This window comes from Alosa sapidissima, chromosome 10 (genome assembly GCF_018492685.1).
Source record: "Alosa sapidissima isolate fAloSap1 chromosome 10, fAloSap1.pri, whole genome shotgun sequence".
NCBI classification, from domain to species: domain Eukaryota; kingdom Metazoa; phylum Chordata; class Actinopteri; order Clupeiformes; family Clupeidae; genus Alosa; species Alosa sapidissima.
This window is the reverse complement of record NC_055966.1, coordinates 259,470-281,269: the sequence shown is the minus strand read 5'-3', so window position 1 is coordinate 281,269 and position 21,800 is coordinate 259,470. Positions and strand designations below refer to the sequence as shown.

At 41.9% G+C, this 21,800-nt stretch overlaps 1 protein-coding gene and 1 long non-coding RNA gene across 2 annotated transcripts in view; one reads left to right on the top strand and one right to left on the bottom strand.

Annotated features, from left to right (window-relative positions):
* agmo (alkylglycerol monooxygenase) overlaps nt 1–21,800 on the top strand; it is a 290,769-nt gene that overhangs the window by 215,904 nt on the left and 53,065 nt on the right. Inside the window, exon 10 of the mRNA XM_042107337.1 lies at nt 20,611–20,724. Coding sequence (XP_041963271.1) covers nt 20,611–20,724 — 114 coding nt within the window. The remainder of the gene's footprint in view (nt 1–20,610; nt 20,725–21,800) is intronic.
* On the bottom strand, nt 233–20,351 carry LOC121720155. Its single transcript, XR_006034468.1, has 4 exons — nt 20,276–20,351; nt 5,439–5,443; nt 4,231–4,233; nt 233–246 (listed from the first exon to the last, which is right to left on the bottom strand). It is a non-coding gene; the product is annotated as an uncharacterized LOC121720155 (long non-coding RNA).

Here is a 21,800-nt window from a genome sequence, read left to right as displayed (position 1 = left end):
GACATTTGTGCCCAATTAATCCGGCCCTGCCCCCAACAAATCACACCTTTCCACCAGCTGTGACAGCTTAAAAGAAGTCGAGAGGACTCCTAACTCACAGACCTATTCACAAACCGGTTTTGTGGCATTTCGCCTGTTTTGAAATCCTATGCGGCTACAGGAGCTTCCAATCGTGAGGAAGCAATTTTGCATTGTAGGCATTACTAACATGCAATAACGCCACCAACAACAACCAAATCTAGGCTACTCATTGTCAACATGTAAATTAAATGTAACATTATTGTGAATCAAATTAAAATGTTCTCTTTTGCAAACGTAGGCATAAGCATAGTCAGATTAATTTAATAATGTTACAAAGATACCACATCAATCCGTATGTTTCATTAGGCTCAGTGTTGTGCGTGAACGAGTTCAAAAGAACACGCTCATTTTTTCGTGAACGTTGAACTGAACGCAACACATTTTTTAATAAAGAACTTGAATGTGAATTAGATCACATTATGTGTCATGAACGGCAGACATCACTGTAAATGAACGTTGGAATTTGTTAACTGAGTGACATCTGTTTTCTCTTTTGAAACGCAACGAGAGAAAGTTCCTCCCTCCTGTATTCTCGCTGGTGCCGCTTAAATCATGTATCACCAGACAGAAATGGTTTTTGACATGTGTGCGCAATGCATTGCGGGCAACGTAGTGTCCGACTGAAAATAGTTGAATAGCATACTGGCTTCTGCACAACGTTACCCGTGATGAATTGCAGCAGAGCGGGGTAGGCATAGCAACGCCGCGTAGCAGGCAACTATGAGAGCGCCGAGGGCTGGATTTCATTGCACTAAGTATAGAACTGGTCTACCTTGTCTGTACTGCTGCAAGTTTCATCACCTGCTAAGAAACCCACAATTGCAGTGTCATGAGCAAATGTCTAATGAGCAGCTTCAAAGAACGTATAGTGATTTCTAGCTCGTAGTGTGAAAAAAAGTATTTATTTAAATATCTCACGAAAAAAGTAAAATGAACTGAACTTTGAACTAGTTCAGAATTAAAATTGTGAACTTTGAACGTGAACTGTTCACTTTGAGCATGTATGAACTGAACTTGAACTAGTTCAGAAAAGCTGTGAACTGACACTGATTAGGCTACTAGGCTATTTGTTTTGCCTTACTCTTGATTAATTTAGGCTAGGCCTTTTTATTCAGTTATTCATCATCTTCCGTCCTTGTGTAGCACACGCATTCTCAGACCTGTCACCTGCCACTCATCGTAAGGGAGGTGTTTGGAATCATTCCCGCGTTACAATCATCACCCAATCAAGGTGGTCACTTCAGTCAAGCTCGTGCATGAGTAATAACGTCATCCATAGCAACGAAGACTCACTCACTCTTAGACTGTTAGTCAAAGATTCTAGAGCGCTCAGCTCCAGGATCTGTTCAGGAGTTGTCATTTTCCCTTACTAAGAGTAGGTCTGAATGACTTTGTGAATAACTTAATAAGAGAAACTCCTGTAGCTAAAATCTTTTATTGCTATTTAGGAGTAGCCTACTCCTAGTGGTAAGATAAAAGGCTTTGTGAATATGGCCCCTGGTGTCTAACCCAATGCATAGCCCATTTACACAAAATAATGGTTGAATATTAGGCTACTGATGATCATTGTTATTTAAGAACATGCAGGGCACCAAAAACATCTTGCTTGTAAAAAATCTCCATACCGTACATTGTGGCGGGTCTGTTATTTAACCTATTTACTGCAGGCTGCGCAAACCACAGGCCTTTATTTTGGGCAAGCCTGCATTCGAGGCAGGCCTTCTGTTGAAGAATTTTATATAAAGCCTGCGCTAACAGTAATCCTCCTGCCCCCGATACCACAGCTGTGGATAGTGTGGAATGTTCAAGCAATAACACAATCCAATGTGTGTCTCAATTGTCCCCCGCTGACCACCTCACACATTTCTCTAGATTTTGCAACGACCTTACATGACACAATGCCATAAAATGCCAGTTTTTAGGACACAGAATAATGGTTGTAATGATACCAGTTAGGCCTACGTTCAACAGTAGCATAAGTGTAATGAACTATTCATTGTCGAAGGTGCATGGTGAAGTGAAATTCTTACTTTGGAAAACAAACATTTGCCGATATCATTGGATAGGGAATTGGCCTACTTGTTTATTTTTTACGTAGCCTACAATGGCCAGTTCAGACAAAGCCGAAATTACTCATTTTGAAACATTTGTATGGTTATATTGCTTGACTTAAATCCCAGAAAGTAGGCTAGGCTACCGCACCCCACAGTGATGGGCCTAGCAGTCTTACGCGTTCAGTGTGGGGTATAAACAAGCTGAGAATTTAGCGGTGTCACGTCTGCCTGTCACAGACGTGGGTAGCTGAAGCTTGGGATACAGTTACTACAGTAACAGTATTTTATTTTACTTCTTATGGAATATTTTTTTTTTCACTTTTATAAAGGCTTTGTTTGAATACTGTTGGAACAAATAGTAGTTGATTATAAAGGCAACTTTCTGTTGCAATATTCTGTGTGTTCTGGACTGCAGGTAACTTGTTAAGCCAGTGGTTCTCAAACTTTTTCTTTCATTCCCTACTTTGATCAAGGAGGCATTGACTGATGATAGTGGAGATAACGTGTTATCCCGAGGCCTTTGCAAGTCAGCATCTCCGACGGTAGTCTACCCTATTAAAAATATACGTTTTCGATGTCCCAAACGGAGAGCCATAATTTATTGTTTTAACGATCTCTATGCTACTCACCAAAATGTAGGCATGGGAACATGATGAAGTATCCAACTGTCGTGTGTTAAATTATTGTGATTACGAGCCAGTGGTTTTCAAACATTATGTGTGACTCGGACATCTATGCAACAGACTCATATCGTCCTCGCATTCGCAAAATGAGGACATACAGACTGCTCAGATAACAGGTGTACCTCCAGTTATGCACGGTTTTAGTCAAGTCATTTAAATGTGCTGGTGAAACAGTTGTGTACTCTATTGTTATTTATCCCTATTCACCCACGCCGTCAATTCTGTGGTGCAGTGCGTTAAGGCCGGCTGATGACAGCCGCCGTTATGCAGCAGTTATCAGTCCCCTGTCCAAGAGTTCGAATCTGGGTTAAGCCCATATTTTGAGAAATGCTGAAAAGACCACAACCAATTTCAATTCTTCAACACGGTCACCGTTAGACTAGAGGGGAGAAAGAATGGGAAAAGATCTGGGCACAGTTCTTCCAGAGCTTCGTGCCAAGTAATAAGCGTTGAGTCGAGATGTTTGTGTGAATGAAACGAAGCGTATAGGCCATAGTGTGACATGGGTAAACCAATGGTGTAGAGATGACGCCACAGGGTTTTATTTAAGAGAGCCTACGTTTGTATGTAGGCAATTTATATTTACAATACTTAGGCCTACTCAAATAAATAGTATTTTATTTGTATTGGTTGTTTAGAGTAAAAAAAAAATCGGTCGGTCTTAACGCAAGTTTACAACCGGCAAGTCGGTCGGACTAAAAGGGGAAAAAAATAAATATTTGGGTTGGTTCTAAATTGACAGGGTCGGTCAGGTTACGGCAAACGAAAATATTTTTTAGGATGGCCTGGCAGTGTTTTTTTGCGCGTCTGCAGAAGTCAGCCAAATATGAATGTAATTCTGCGGCATAAAGCAGATGTATTTGTTTATTGTACAGAAAAATAAAAATGACATGTCAAGCAGTCAATTGACTATATTGCAGTCAAGAAGTAGGGCAAATTAATTTACGAAACCAAAACATGGGTCATAGTTGTCTAAGCCTCTATTGCGTAGCCTGTTAAAAACGTCGCCAGATAGTATTAAATCGGCAACAACATTGTTTTCTGCAGAAGCCTACCCAAGGCTACAGATTAATTCTGAACAGTTATTTCTCTACTGGCTCAATTATCACACCACTGTTTTGATATGCATAGTTGCGTTAACCCCCAACACTGACAATAATCCATTTTAATTTCGATTTTCGTTACCACCGTGTAGTCAAGCCTTAAGCCATACCCAAGTAGCCTAAATCGAGGTAATGTTTAATTATGCATGATTTATTGTGTTATTGAATTCGTAGGCTGGGATTACTCTCGGCAAATCTCCTGCTTTTTCAGAAGGGGCGGCAGGCAGAGCGATGTACAGTGGGTCCCCGTTAAGTTTGGACGGGTTCCTTCAGGAATCACGATCCCCATTTTCTCAGCAGAAATGGCACAAACTGCAGTTGACACAAACAACCACAAGGTGTCACTTTGGAGTTCTGCCACTACTATTTTTGATGCGACTTGACTTACTGCTTCCATGATGCAGTTTCCAAGTCAGTAGAACAATCAGAGAAAGCTGAGCCATTACCAAACATATATGATAATACAATAGCGTGAGTTTATATATCTTATACCCTATTTGTCACGGTTACTTATAGATTTGATAGTGTAACGATAAGCGCATAAGAGCATAAGAGACTTTCAGCGGGGGCACGGAAACTTAATTTGATCACGGTAGTTTAAGCTTACACTTGACAAAACATTCTAATATGAAAATGTAGATGCAATTGTTGTAAGATGGTGCAGCTCCTTTAAGAAAGCACCGTGCGAAAAAGTAGACGTGCTGGAGCGAGTCATATTCAAAATGCAAAAAATAACACCGCAGATAAAACCAATTATCCTCATTCATTGCAACCGCAGCATGCCTGCTTGCCGACGTTTAAACAAAATATATCAAAGCACCTTTTGCGTTTGAATGTAACACGAAAAATGTTTAAACAGCTGGACAAATGATTTAGCTAATTATTTATAGCCTGTACACCAGCAATTGTTGAACATTTGGAAAAAGATCGCTCAGCTGTTGCCACAGTCACAGGCAATGTAGAAACAACATGAGAGCAGTACACACTTCCCCGAATGTGGATTTTACACTGTCATAATCTACCACCAGCCTTTTGGCGAGTTGAAAAATAGATGACTTCTGTGAAATCTCTGCTTTAAAGCAAGACCTAAATGAGAGGAGTTGTGTTGGGAATGTCGGTGCAATGTCCATGCTATAATGGTCTGACAAACGTACTGCCTTTTCAAGCAGTTCATCATCACCTGCGAGTTGAAGGATCATAGGACGTAAAGACTCAAACACATAACAAGTTTCCCGCATGCTTGCACATCTTTGGGAGAGCTGACTGATTATGATGTCCAGAGTTGCATTAAATACCTGCACTTTGAAGTATCTCTCTGCATCGGTTAAGCGTTCATCTTCCGATAGTTCGTCAAAGTGACGCTTCAATCTTCACATTTTCAAATGTACTCTGAACCCCCATTTATTTGCGAGTGTCTGCGCTGTAGCCTTGGCCTGGTCAAAGGCACGCAGGTACTCAGAAAGGACCGGTATAGAATTTTCCAGCAATTGCATTGCGGGGGTAGCGACGGAGGTCACAGGCCCTGGTGCGACTGCACTTGCTGCACCTACTAGGCCTAGTTACGCCACTGCGTGGAGCGCTAATGTGTCTACTGTAAATCATTCATGTGTGAAAGTCATTAGGCTGGAAGCGCTAATGTGTCTAAGCTCATTAGTCTACTTTCAATAGGCCTACTGTACAGCCTGAGAGGGGGAACATAACCTATAGCCTAGTAGGCTACTGTAGGCTAAACAATCAGTTGTGAAAGTCTGCAACGAAAGTTTCCTAATGGAAGCGCTAACGTGTCTATTGAGCTCATTAGCCTACTTTCAATAGGCCTACTGTACAGCCTGAGAGGGGGAACATAGCCTACTGTAGAGTAAACAATCAGTTTACTTAGTTACATTTGTTTAGTTAAATCCAGTTTTCTACTCTATCTCCATGATATGCTTAGCCTATAGAAAGACGAAGTCGGGAAAGTGCTTCAGAGAAAACGTATTTATTGAAATAATGAACAGTCTACATTCTACATTCTACAGTCTAAATTTAAAGCACGTTGAATCCCTGGGAAGATCTGCGTGTTGTGCGGAGGAATTCGTTGATCTTATTGATGCAGTCCTTCAGTTCACTCCTCCCCATAGCAGGGAACTTTCGTTGTAGTGTTGAGACCACAAAGTTTTTCACATTTTGCGGCAGTGCTCGCTTGCCCTTCGCTCCATCCCAGTTGGTAGTTTTGCTCCAGGCTTTATAGTGTTCCTCTGTGACGATGGACCTGAAGAGCAGGCATCCGTATCTGCCCACTTGGCGGTAGCTCTGTTGGTGAATCTTAGCGTGGTCTTCGGGACCAACATCACGCATTCAACCAGTGAGAAAGGCAGTCCGGGCTCTTGGCTGGCACTTTGGGAAGCCCAGATTTATGACCCGGGGAAAAAAACAAAGAATTGCGTCTACGTCAAGCGCAAGAATGGAAGACTGCTGGTGAAAAGTTTGATGATGTTCTCTTCACCGATGAGTCAACAGTGGCATTGGAACGTTTTGCATTGCAGTGCTGGAGAAAGACAAACTTTAGGGGCATGGCAAAACCTAGAGTTAAGCACCCAGTCAAACTGCACGTCTGGGGTGGAATTTCGTGTTGTGGCCCGGGCCCACTCCTCATTTTTGATGGTATTATGAATCAACAGTTTTACGCGGAAGAGATCATCAAAAAAGTTGCCGGTCCATACTTGAGAGAGCGTTTCCTCATGTCTACACATAGATTCTTCCAAGACAATGATCCAAAACACACCGCTACCAGTGTCAGAGCCTGCATTCAGAGTGAGGGGATCAACTGGGTGCCAACACCGGCAGAGTCGCTGGATCTGAACCCCATAGAGTTAGTCTGGGCTTCGATGAAACGATATATTCACACATTGTATTCTGCACAGTCTCTACACGTGGAGCGCTAATGTGTCTAGGCCTACTGTAAATCATTCAAAATGTGTGAAAGTCATTAGGCTGGAAGCGTGTCTACTGTCAGTGACTAATGCGAGAAGCGGGTTCTGTGTTGTAGGCTATGCATTTTTCCGACACTTGGCTGCAAGCTCCCCTCCCCCACCCCCTTCTTTCACAAGCAGTGCAGCTTTCTGAAGCGGTGCCTTTTGAAGCTAATGTAACAAATACCACCAATATTGTTGTGTGGCAATAAAAGTATCCAGGGTTTGCGCAAGTAGCCTAAATAGGCCTATATAAATAAATTAAGGACATACAATCCTTAAAGCTTAACGTAGCCTACATGTAGATTAATGTCCCAAAACGTCAACAAGTCGTTTTATGCGCTCATTATATATGGATTTCTATGAAAACATGCGTGCGCAACCAAGAGGCAGAAAGCACCATAGAACAGCATAGAGCAATGCAAAAGAGCAAAAGAATAAAATGAGTTTTTGTGCTGACAACTGCACCAATTCGAAATCACGATGGTTAGAGAATGTTAAATATGTTCTATATCCCTAACGGAATGCATGTCTTCGCCAAAAATGACAAAATACGATGTTATGTTAATAATGCAAATGAACGGCACACTTTGAAATATAGTCGGAAATGAGATGTTATCATCATTGAGACAACAGGGGTATACAATAAAATCCGATTGTAGCTTACAGCAGCCGACTATTTAGGTTAAGTTTATAACGTTGTGGACGGCCACCAAGCGTCTTCTGCCCCACGGCTGCGGCACAGGCTTGAGTGACCGGATTCGTTTTCCTTTGTCATATGAATGCTGTCATTTTGTTAACTTTACTGTTAAGGAGATGCTGTAGGCAAAGGCTATATTTCAACCTCGTTAGTGTCAGAACTATTCACAAGGTTTCTGGGCAGCATTTTTATGTTCTGTTAGCAAGCGAACTTCTCATGACTACCGACAAAGTAGCCTACTGCCAGCTGACGAAGCTCTCATTTTAAAACATTACTGAGAGACAGGCACTATACAATCAAGAAATCTTGCCACTGAATCCAAAACTATGTTTAACATTATGTACAAAGCTTAGGCTACAGTGGATTAGCATGTTGCAGGGGCTGCTAAAAACAGAGAAACGCACTGAAAACTCGGCCAATCACAGCCCTTGCTGTCGAATGCGCCGTCCAGTTCGACCGTTGAACGCCACAGCGGACTATGCTGCCCCCAAGCGGCTGCAGTTGTACATGTCACCCAGCTGCGTGAATCACCATTACCGTGAATGAAGTGTCAATTTTTAACGGGGACCCTCTGTACAGTGGCAGAGCAACACACAGTGGCTGAAAGTGGTACTAAAGCTTCACGCAGCTTCACGCCTCGTAATGCGCTACTGAAGTCGTCATTTGAAAGCGATGCCCACTGTATGGCTGAAGTGCCCTTGAGCAAGGCACCTAACCCCTCACTGCTCCCCGAGCGCCGCTGTTGTAGCAGGCAGCTCACTGCGCCGGGATTAGTGTGTGCTTCACCTCACTGTGTGTACATTGTGTGCCGAGTGTGTTTCACTAATTCACGGATTGGGATAAATGCAGAGACCAAATTTCCCTCACGGGATCAAAAGAGTATACTTATACTTATACATCGCTGAGCGCTCGGCTTGCCTATGATGATATGATGCGATGATGTGTTTTTTTTCTTTGTCCTTTTGCAGCAGTATTGCCCCGTCCTACCGGACTAGCATCGACGATAAGCTCTGTTTCCCTGTTCGGGTCGAAGTATGCCATTGTGGTCTCGCTGGTGAGACTCTCTCTCAGCATGCTCAGCGCTGCGTCCCACCCCACTGCCAGGGAGTGTTCTTCCTCGTGAGCTTTCTCAGGGGCTCTTTGACTGTAGCAAAGTCAGGGATGAAGTGTGAGCAGTAGTTCGCCATGCCTAAGAGACTTCTCACCTCGGCTACATCCTTGGGCTTGTCGGCTTGGCGTATGCCGTCGACCTTTTTCGGATCAGCTGAGACGCCACCATCAGAGTATGAATCCGAAGAACTCTAGCTGAGACTTCTTTCGGTTCAGTGTGAGGCCACGTTCTTTGAGTCGCTGGAACACAGCTGTCAGGCTCTTGTCGTGATCAGCCTGTGTCGCCCTGTAGACGATGATGTCATCGCTGAGGTTCTTCACCCCAGCGATGCCCTGAAGTGTATGATGGATGGCGTTTTAAAACACCTCTGCAGCTGAGGAGATGCCAAAGTTGAGGCGCTTATACCTCCTCAGACCCAGGTGCATTGTGAATGTGGTAATGTACCTGCTGCTGGGATGTAATTCCAGCTGGTGGTATCCCGACAGATCCAGCTTTCGAGAATACAGTCGCTCCATTCAGTTCATGAATGACGTCATCCAGAGAAGGAGTCAGGTGACGCTCTCTTTGGATGGCTGTGTATGCCTGGCGCATGTCAACACATTTGCGCACCTCTGGATCTTTGGGCTTTGGTGGCGTTACAATGGGCGAGACCCAGGGTGTTGGGCCTGACACTTCCTCAATGATGTACTCGGCTTCGAGTTTCCGTAGCTCAGCTTCAACTTTCTCACGTACATGAAAAGGAACTCTGCGTTGTGGCTGGCATGTTGGTTGTATGTCTGGATTGATATGTAATGTCACTTGAACGTCCTTGAGCTTACCAATGCCATCAAACAGCTCGGGGTGGCTGTTCACAAGCTCATCTGCCACTGTGAGGCACATTGGGGGAGGGCTGATAGAGTGTACAATTTTGATCAACCCCAGTTCATCAGCTGTCTGGTAGCTGAGTAGGGAGCAGCCATCACCTTTAATCACGTAGAACGTTCCATCTGTTTTGTTCTTGTTCCGCGCCTCCACACTGCCTGTGAACTTCCCTAGGATGGGCAGCGCGTCATTCGATCCATAGGCTAGTATCCTGAGATCTGTGTGCAGGAGGTGGGGCTGGAGACTCAGATTATTAGTGGGTTTGATCCAGCAAGACCATAGCATGGCTTGAGCAAGCCCACTATTGTTCTTCTTAAGTTTTCTTATTAGTGGGTTTGATCCAGCAACTTGCGGAGCAAGCCCACTATTGTTCTTCTTAAGTTTACTTTATTTATTTATTTATTAGTGGGTTTGATCCAGCAAGCCCACTATTGTTCTTCTGAAGTTTTCTTATTAGTCGATTTGATCCAGCAAGCCCACTATTGTTCTTCTTAAGTTTTCTTATTAGTGGGTTTGATCCAGCAAGCCCACTATTGTTCTTCTTAAAGGCCGTGTTGCAGGGTTCAGTTTCCAACGAATTTGCACAATTTGCTTGTTGATAATAAACATTTAAACTGTTATCCATTGTATTTGATGTTGTTGGGTATCACAAAACGGAATATAATACAAAAAAGCAGGTAATATTTCACAGCATTTGAAGTGATTCTCCTTTCCCCCACAATGCATTGCATTACGTCACCTTGGGGAGACTACAGACCAAAGCCCACCTTGAGACCCTTGAGAATAACGAGAGAGGAGTAAAGAGAGACGAGTAAGGTATTGTCCAGCAGTAGATAGCGCAGATTATAGATAAATATATAGGCTATAGATAGCCTAGATATGTATATAGACAGATAGATAGCTAGATAGATCATGTCATTATGCTGGTCACAGGGGAGCTCCTCGACCAGCAGCCAAAATGCACTCGCTTCCCTAGTTACTGCAGCTCTCCACCACAGTTTCCATCGGGACGGCACAGCCCACACAAGCACCTGCAAAACTGCGACTTGCCCATATTATCTCCCTCTTTGGTAAGCCGTACCCTGATGATGTCAATGGCAATCAATCACGAGCAGTAGTTATCGAAAATATTCATGCTGAAGACACGACCAGCCTAATCGGCGGCGGCTAGAAGCTAAGTAACTGGGGTGGCTCACAGGTGGGACTAAAAAGTTAGCCCAGCTAGCTATCATGATGCTTCATATTCTGATCTTCTGACTAAGTTTGCCCGGTAGCCTACTTATCTGAACTAACAACATGATCACTATCACTAGATATAAAGAACATGTTGTCTTTCATTCGGTGCTGTTCACTGACAGTAACAAAAAAAGTGTCGTAATGTTATAAGCATAATACATTGAACTGAATAGGTGCATTATAGCCTCATAACGAGGCCTCTCAAATTCAGAAAATTGCATTAAACTAAAATCGGAAGACATTGTTATCTTTGTTAGACCATAGGGTCGTTGTCATATAAATGCTGTAACGAAATTCGAAGTGTAAATATACAAACTTTATGTTGAAAGTGTAACCGCGACCGTTTCCCATAGGAATGAATGTAAAACATATACCCTCCAAAACGAGACCTCCCGAAATTCAGAAAAAATACTAAATTGATATCAGGCACCGTTATTACCATTGGTAGATCATAGGGTAGCTGTGATATAAATGCTGTGACGAAATTCGAAGTGTAAATATACAAACTTTATGTTGAAAGTGTAACCGTGATGTCCATTGAAATGCATTGAAATGAATGAAGCGCAGATCAAGTAGTCCCCAAAGTGACGTCGTCACCGAATTGCGTACAAAAAACCCGCTAATGCTAAAAACAACAAAAACTGGCATTTAACACCATTTGGAGACATTTTTAAAATGATATACATATATTGAGTGCTTTATGTACCCATTAATCAACAGTGGTGTTTAACCTGCAACACAGGCTTTAAGTTTTCTTATTATATCTTACCCACTTTTTGGACGAACTACTACTCCTAGACCGTTTGAGCTATCGACGCAGTTCGAACTCCAAAAATTCAGGCCCGAACCGGTGTAACTTGCTTGTTACTTTCGTGTCGCTGGCCCTTGTCGTTTTCGCGGTATTCCTGTTTTTCTGCGTTTTTGGGCCCCATTGAAATGAATGGCGGAATGTTCAAGGATTCTAATTCCGATTGTGACATCACAGCTCTAATTGTTTAAGCTTGCACCTGGCAGAGTTCTGAGCCATCTGGCAGAGCTATAATGGGCTGGGCTGGGCTGTCTGTGTATATGAAGGTGTGTGCATGTAACTTTTGACCCGTATGTCCGATTTTCAAATATGAGGTACCGTTGGAATCCTCGAATGAAGCCCAGTTCAATGCCTTGCCAGCACCAGTTCTAAAGGTAATGTAAAAAAAGATCTTTTTTTTAAAGCCAAACCATGTTCATATAGGTCATGAAAAAAAAAAAAAAAAAAAGTATTTTCCCAATCCATTCAACCCAGTTCTATGCCCAGCTAGCTCCAATCAAAACCAGATTTACCCCATCCAGCAGGTCTCAGGTCAGCTCTTTGCCTCTGATGAAAATGTAGGCAAATTGGCAAAGTTTTGTAAAAGCACTCAGTATTACAATGTAACAACTATATGTAGGTACCCACAAATACATAATGCAAGTACAATGATAGTACCTGATAGTACATGTTGTTACACAGGTTGTACCACTGTACCTAATTAGGTAGGTACACTGTAATAGCGACACATTAAAATAAAGGGTAACACTTTATTTTAATGTGTCGCTGTTACAGTGTACCTACCTAATGCTTTGTATGTCAAATCGATCTACCTAATGCTTTGTATATCAAATCGATCATGACCCGATTTACCCCATCCAGCAGGTCTCAGGTCAGCTCTTTGCCTCTGATGAAAATTTAGGCAAATTGGCAAAGTTTTGTAAAAGCACTCAGTATTACAATGTAACAACTATATGAAGGTACCCACAAATACATTATGCAAGTACAATGATAGTACCTGATAGTACATGTTGTAACACAGGATGTACCACTGTACCTAATTAGGTAAGTACACTGTAACAGCGACACATTAAAATAAAGTGTTACCAAATAAAGTGTTACCATTATTATTTATTTATTTGTTTGTTTTTGGACAACGTAGGCTACCGATAAGTTAAGCAGGAGATGTGGGTTGCTTTTGCGGCCGCGTAAGATGCAAAGCACTGTGTGAAACACTAGAAAGGTGTGTCGCGATTCTGCCTTTTCACACCGCGACACAGTATTGTTGATATGAATGTCGCAATTTCGGTTTTGAATCGTATATCGTTACAGCCCTAGGTTTTACGGGGTTTTACGGGTTAGAGAAATATTGTCAAATAAGCCATTACTTCAATTCATCGTGTTTCCTTACTCTCTGACAACATATGGTGATCATTTTCGGAATGGTTACAGTTTATTTTCCATTATTTCCTACATACTGGACCTTTAAGCTTGCACCTGGAAGAGTTCTAAGCCATCTGGCACTGTCTAATGGGCTGGGCGGGGCTGTCTGTGTATATGAAGGTGTGTGCATGTAACTTTTGACCCGTATGTCTGATTTTCATAAATGAGGTACCGTTGGAATCCTTGGATGAGGCAGAGTTCCATGCCCCTGATCAAACCCACTCTTGCAGTTCCTCGGAACCGCAAATCTAGTTATATCAGAGCTGGTACTGTGTCTCCGTTCGGCTTGATTTTTGTCAGTGGCTGCTTAGTGTCACTATTGCTTTTAACAGTGTACGCATAGGATTCCTCACTGCTTGAGGATGACTCCCGCTGAGCTGGTTCACTTTGTGTTTCTACCTGGTTCACTTTGTGTCTATAGCCTTTCTTGTATGTCCGTGTCTCTGTTTGCTGCTCTGTCTGTTGTGGTTTTGACCTAGACTGTCTTGCAAAGTGGTTCTGCTTCCCACATGCTTTACATTGTTTGCCTCTTGCAGGGCATTCATTTTTGAGTGGCCACTCACCCCTACAGTTTCTGCACTGTGCACATTTTTGATATGCCTTCTCCTGGGATTGTCTATGCACTTGATTGACTGCGGCAGTGAGATTGGAACCTTCCTTGCTTCCCTTTGACTGAAGTTCAGACAGTTCAAGAGTTCTGCCTTATTGAAGGAGTTCTTTTAATGTCTTATTTGCCTCCCTTAAACTGTATTTGCGCACCCTGGAGGACGTGCAGCTTTGGATGATCTGTGACTTTATTTCATTGTCCACATCACCAAACAGGGCAGGGCTTTGACAGCATGCAAAGTCTGACTATTATACGCATCTAGATTCTCACCGGGCTGTTGTGCAGCTTTCCTGAAGATGTAAACCTCGTATTGGAAACTATTTTGGGCGAGAAGTATTCATTGAGTTTTGTTTTCACGTCTGCATACTTGTCTTCTTCTGCCGCGACTGTGTCGTATATGTCGTGCACTCTTTCGCCGGCTAGATGCTAATGGCTAGACCTAACTAGCTCACTTACTTTAACTAGCTGGTTAATCTCTTTCACTCCGAACTTTCTTCCGCACACAATTTTCCGCTCTCTGGGGAAACGTCGGTGTACTCTCGTTCTTAGATCCTCGTCGCCAGTGTGATATTTATGTGTAGCCTATACTTGCATAGTACAAATAATCAAACGGAGCTTCGCATTATGTTGCTTTATTGCTGGGGAACCATCTGAACTCACGCCCTGAAACTCACATCCGGTTGGCGCTTAACGTAATGATGTAAGCAGTGCATGCGAGCTTATAGTAAACATTAACACTTATTCAGTCTACTGGCGTGATCTGAATATTACAGCTGGCTATGTGCATGCACAAACATGTCCTTAAAACAACCCTTAACGTTCGTTTTTAAAACTGTGCAACTTATCGAGTGGTAAGCAATGTTCGTTGATGTTCCAAAACAAGTAGCATAGCGAAATACAGTTTCTGTCGTGTTTTATTTGGCATTTTGTGTAATCCCATTGATTTCTGTTGGAAGACTCATTACTCGATACTACTGCGCTACCGGAAACGGAAAGGGGGTCTGTTTACATTTGGTTGCAGTCTTTCCGTGAGACCTTGTTTTACTGTCTATGCTTCAGACTCAAATATTGAGCGGAAGTTTAAACGCGGTTGTGAGGTATCTGCAAAAATAGTTCCACAATAGCAAATAACACGGACACCACTAACCACTTGGTGAGTTGCACAGTTTCGAAAACGAACGTTAAGGGTTGTTTTAAGGACATGTTTGTGCATGCCCATAGCCAGCCACTCTGAAACAGTCAAAGGCTATTCAAAATGAGCCAGAAAGTCGAGACAGGACCCATTGTGAAAATGTCGGTGTCCACCACTTTAGTTCAACTAAAGCAAACCAGAAAAGGGACTCAAAGTGCTAAATACCGGAATTATCCTTTAAGTTATTTTCCATAGTGCACTAGATATCAACAGGAACTCAAACGATAGCCTATACTCATATCGAAATCGCTGGACAATTGTATGGTGTAAGGAGACCTTTGGGCTATTGCAATTTGCATACCTACCGATCGAAAAACGTTTCAATGAATGAATGAATGGGATTGGAACTCCGACTACCACTGTGACCGTAACTATGTAAACAAAGTGTACTAGAAGCGTTCAGGCAGCACTATTTCAAAACGGAAATGCGTAACAAAGCCGATGCAAGTAGCCCATTGGAAAATGTGTCCATCCCTTTCATTGTAATGGGCGTAGACTTGCGTTGACTCTGAAACCTTTGAGCCCTGGCGATGGCGCGACTGGCTGGGGCACCTGCACCATACGCCGGCGACCCGGGTTTGATATCCGCCCCGTGGTCCTTTCCGGATCCTACCCTGACTCTATCTACCACTCACTTCCTGTCGTTCTCCACTATCCTATCTGATTGAAGGCATAAAAAGCCCAAAAAATATATACTTTAAAAATATTTTTAAAAAAACTTTGAAAATCGGATGCATCACAGTGTGGCTGTGGAACCTGCCTGCTCACAATCTCAAAGTGTTGGCAAGGACTGTCAGGACTGCATCCAAAATCATTGGGGCTGACCTCCCTCAGCTTCAAATGATCTACTCCACATGCTGTCAGAGTCCATCATCAAGGATGCCAGCCATCCAGCTCACTCCCTCTTCTCTCTGCTTCCCTCTGGCAAGTGCTACTGGAGCATTACCACCCACACCACACGATTCAGAGACAGTTTTTTTCCACAAGCTGTCAGAATCCTAAATGTATATGTCCCATGCCCATGAAGTTTTATTTATGCTTTGCATATAAGTATAGTTTGTGTGTGTGTGTGCATGTATGAATAGTTTGTCTATGTGTGGTACTGTACAGTCTAGGGATGTAACGATTACCGGTATAATGGTAAACCGCGATAAAAATGTTGACGATAATAATTACCGTTTTCATTTCAAACATCATGATAATCACTGTTGATTACCGCGGTGTGGAAACCGTGTGTTTAATCCTTCCCAGCTTCATCCGAGCCTGCTTTTGACATACAGTAGCCTGGTACAATGGAACAAAACTGGTACTCTACTGATTCTGTTGTCTAATTGATGGGTTTAACTACGATTTGGATTAGGCTACACACCTGATTTTAAAAGGCGGAACTTTTTCACCGCAAAATGTGCACTGTATCATGTAGCCACTCTGCGTCTTTTTATGTTCGCATCCACATTAAATCCATTCCACTCACGTTATCAGGAAAATACAGTAGCCTAAAGTTTTATTTTGAACGCTTTGGTCTCACTCATTGCATACAAATAATAGAAATAGCAAACTCCAAGTTATGGTAGGGTAAGTTAAGCTATAAGCACATAGCCAATTAAACATGAAGAAAAAAGTGAACGGGACACTCTTTGAAACTATTTCAGCTTGTGTAGGCCTATCAGTGCTTTCTAAACATATTGAACACACTTTTAGAAATACCGTGATAATACCGAAAACCGTGATAATTTTGGTCACTATAACCGTGAGGTTAAATTTTCATACTTCAACTCCCTTTATTTATGCCTCCCTGTGTTTATTTACCCCTCCTTGCACTACTGCAACTGTGTCACAAGAATTTTGCTATATTGCTAAGTATAAGCCACAATAAAACTTGAAACTTGATCCGTTACACTCACCCCCCTAAACCTCACTCCCAATCCGGGTCACAGCACCAATGTAACCTTGTGTTGAACCTGCGCGATTCAGCCATGCCCAGACCACGAAATGGCAGCACCTCGGATCCGGTCTATGGACAATTGTTTCGTGGCTTGGTTGTCACTCTAACATACACCATCAACTGTGAGACCTTGATGGTGCACAGGTGGAAAACCGAAACCCGATAACCGAAATCCAATCACCGTTATCCGATAACCGAAATCCAATAACCGAAATCCAATCACATTTCTGATTTCTGAACAATTGGGCCCAAACGATCAAAGCATATGTAAACTAGAAAGCTATGCAACCTCATGTTCATGTTCACTTACAGGAAGTGAGCTTGTATCTCAGCAACGCTTTGATGTACGAAGACCAAACTTGGTATAGGGATTTGAAACAGGGACATCTATCTATAAAGCAAGAAGCGTCTGTGTGTCCGGATGTTTGTCTGTGGCACGCATATCTCGCTGACCGTTTGTCAGACTGACCTAAGATTTCGTGTGTAGCTCGCGTGTGGCAAAAAGGTGGGCACTCTCGATTTTGAAGATTTTTGAATGCATATTTCAAAATGCTTATTTACGTAGGACATTTATCGCTGCACTGCACTGTTTCCAAAGGGATCGTGCACTGACAGGATTACTCGGGAACCGCTTGTAGGTTAAGATCCAAGATGATTATCATGTCTGACCTCAACAATAAATACTCCCTGTATGTAGTTTGCTTGCATAAAATGATTAGGATTTTGCAACAAGACGCCAACAAACACAGGTATTTTGTGACCACTCAATAAAAGTATGTGCAATAAACTGACGCTTCGAATAGTCCAGGCTACTTTGGACTTGCAGTCGGAATTATCGTTTAGTCAAAGTCGCAAGGTCCCAAATTGAAATGAGCGATAGGCTAATGCCACATAGCCAACGTTAGACAACAACTTGCAGACTGAGCGACTTCACTTATCACGCCATCAAACACGGGTAGCTAATGTATTATAATATTCAGTAGCCTATTCATTATTGAATGCTTAGCTGGAATGATGTTTCCCTATCATCCTATTTTATACCTGCGGGCATGTAATTGAGCTACGGGTTTTCTTCAGGAATGGCATGTTTGAACAGGCACTGCACTAGTGGTAGTTGATTTTGAGGACATGCAAGAAAAGTGGTCTCATTTGGCCTCTAGGGGTGCTGTAATAAAGAAAGTGAGGTCATATCTCAGCAACGCTTTGATGTATGAAGTCCAAACTTGGTACAGGGACATGATAGCTGATTGTGAGATCGCACAAGGACCTTAGTGTAATTTGGCCTATAGGGGCGCTGTAACAAAGTAAATTAATTGATATCTCAGCCATTTTTTATCCATTTGCCATGAAAGTTGCTGTGAGTCCTTGCTCATGCCCTGGCAATGGCATTCCTGCTAGTGTACTGCTAGGCCCCCACATTGCTGCTTGCAGCTATATTTGGGGGTCTAGCAGCGAAGCTGCAGAACCCCATTGTGTTTGTTAGTATTCTTATTGTTGGGGGTCTAGCAGTGAAGCTGCTTATCTAATAAAATCTAGCCAAGTGCAATTAATCTTAAATAATGATCAAAAAATCTAGTTGCCACTATTTTCAGTATAAAGAGACTTACCTTGCGCTTTCTTGTAAAATCTGCCGTCTACTGGAAAAAAAGTCTGTCTGACCTGTGTCTGTGAAGCTCGCAGAAGTGGTGGCGTTCTGTTTGTACCATGTCTTAAGGTGTAGATTCCTGTAGAATCGGATTGTTTTAAACTGTGAAAAGAATGTGTTTCTGAAGTATATTGTGTGGTGGGGCCGCTATATTGACGATGTTTGCTTACTTTGGTCTGGGTCAGAAACAGAGTTAAAAGAATTCCATTAATTTCTGAACAGCATTAACCCTAATATTAAGCTGTCCTTGGAATATTATGGGGGCAGCCGTGGCCTACTGGTTAGCTCTTAACTTGTAACCGGAGGGTTGCCGGTTCGAACCCCGACTAGTAGGCACGGCTGAAGTGCCCTTGAGCAAGGCACCCAACCCCTCATTGCTCCCCGAGCGCCGCTGTTGTTGCAGGCAGCTCACTGCGCTGGGATTAGTGTGTGCTTCACCTCACTGTGTGTTCACTGAGTGCTGTGTGTTTCACTAATTCACGGATTGGGATAAATGCAGAGACCAAATTTCCCTCACGGGATCAAAAGAGTATATATACTTATACTTATAGTAAAGACTCTATTTACTTCTTGGACCTTACCATCTTTAAAGATGAACAAGGGTCTTTACATACCTCTGTATATAGGAAACCAAAAGACAGAAACACCATTCTACATGCTAAAAGCTTCCACCCCAATTGGCTTAAAGAGAATGTACCTTTTGGGCAGTTCCAAAGAGTTCAAAGAATTTGTGACCAAGATGAGGTTTTTGATAGTAATTCCAAAGAGATGATGAGAAGATTTTTGGAATGGGGATATAAGAACACCACGCTCCAGAATGCCTACTCTAGAGCAAAACACACTGACAGGTCATCTCTACTGAAAAGAAACACACACAAACAGACAAAAGACAGATCAATATTTGTCACTAAGTACAGCACAAATTAAACGAATTATAAAAAATAATTGGGGTATTATAGAGAGTGATGGCCTACTGACCCAGGTCTTCCCTGAACCACCTCTGATAAGTTTTAAAAGATGCCCTACTCTGCAAGACAAACTGGTCCACAGCTACCTCAAACCAGATTGCCAACAAACATGGTTGGGCACCAGGCTCAAAGGTTGTTACAAATGCCACCACTGTAATCATTGTTCTAATGTAATGCAAACCAAAACTTTCCAGGATGTTGTATCCCAAAAACAACTCATTATTAACCACTTCATTAATTGTAAAACCTCTTTTGTCATTTATAGACTGGAGTGCCCTGCATGCAATGTTTTCTATGTAGGAAGAACAAAACCATGATTACAAGATAGACTGGCTGAACACAAATATGAAATTCGCACTGGCAACATTACCTATCCCATGGCAAGACACTACATGGAACATCATAGTAGTGACCCGTCCACCTTACAGGCCTGTGGGATTGATCACATTCCACTGACCTTGAGGAAAGGTGATAGACAGAGACAGTTGAATCAGAAGGAAACCTTCTGGATTTATAAATTGCAGGCCACTAAATATCCAGGCCTAAATGAAGACCTTGACTTCAGAGTCTTTATTTGATGTTTTGTTTGTTTGTATTTGTTTGAGTTTATTCCCTACATATTAGGTTTTAATTTGACAATAATATGTCTGAATGTTGACTTTTTTGTATGCATGCATGTACTGTATATACGACATTTATTTGTCACAGGGATGTAAGGAGGACACCTGCTGGTGGTATAACACTTGTCACCTGACTAGCACATCTGCAATGTGGAGAGTCCTGATTGGTTGACTTATTATTTTAAAAAACCTTTCCTTTCCTTTTGAGAACTGTTTGACTCCCAATTGAAGGCTTGTTTGTCGAAACGCGTCAGGTTTTTAAAAAAAAGGTTTAAATGTAACCAAGACAATAAAATAAAGGCTTTTTAACCTTTGAGAATTGAGAGTGCCTTGGAATTCCCTGTTTTTCTCATCTACATTCTCCCATCCAAGAGCACCTCAAACAAACAAATTTGAGTCCAGGAAGCGCTCTTAGACAGACATTTTGTGAATACCAAATAGATTTGTTTTATCTTAATATATGATTAATAACACTTGGTTACATTTCATTGTTTGCAGTGTATATAAATGTATGTATTTACAACATATAACTGTAATGACTTGTAATGATAGGAACAAAAGTAAATCCATGTAGAAATGAAAAAATTCAAGTTTAATGAAATTGTTTTTTCTGTATCATCCAGGTTGGTAAACCAGAAGTGCAGTTCAACCCAGAGTGGCCAACTTCTCTAAAAGTATATGTGTTTATACACTTCTTACTAGTCCTCATGGTCTACAATGATGTGCTTGCAGCAATGGTATGTATAGTTCACAATTATACAATGCAAAATAACTCAAGTACCCCATCAGTAGTTAAATTCTCTAGGGTTGAGACAATGTAGGTGGGGCCTTTCAGCATTAAAATAGTTAATTGTATAACTGCATGAAAATGAAAAACATATGACGTAAAATATCACACAGTGTTAAAACAGATGATGCAGAGATAGGTACAATGGTTTTGCTTAGGTAGATTTGGTTGTCGCAATGCTAAATAAAGCTGTTGCTATGATGTTTGTTTGCTATATTGGTTGCTAGGTTGTAACTGTGGAACTGGTTGCTAGGCTGTTGCTAAGGTATTTGACATGGTTGCTTTTCTGTTGCTAGGGTAGTTATGGTGGTTGCTATGCTGGTTGCCAGGTTAATCATGTTGGTTGCTAGGTTTTAACTGTGAGAGTGGTTGCTAGGCTGTTGCTAGGGTACTTGAGGTCATTGCTAGGTTGTTGCTAGGGTATCCATGGTTGCTACTATCAGAAATAAAGGAGTTACTGTAGTGGTTTGCTAGTATAATCATGTTGGTTGCGATGATATGCTTTATTTCAATGGTTGCTTGTTGGTTGCTAGGTAGGTGGTGGTTTAATATAGTTGGCTGGAGTCATAGTTGATGACAACTGACAGTTGGAATGGCAGGTGGCCTGAACACCTGGCACAGGATTCTAATTGCTTAATGGCCCTATTGCCATGTCATAATCGGCAATGTTAAGTCTATGGTGAAATTTCTAATAGTTACAGTGCATGTAAATGCACTGTTCTGTTATCCGAAGTCGTCTTCTTATTATTGTTATTATTGTTATTATTATCATTTAATTTAATGACCACACAGGCTGGTGGAATTTGTTTTTTTCTTTGATACAGGTTCCAATATTACAATAGAAAATGTAATTCTGAGAAATTACCAGTGCTGAAAATGCAAAAAATATATTAACATAAAATGCAAGAACAAACTTTTATTTGGAAACAGTTGGCGGGACTCAAAGGAGTCATAGTTGATGATAACTGACAGATGGAATGGCTGAACAGTTAAATAGTTTAAATGGTTAAATTATTCAGTAGTGAA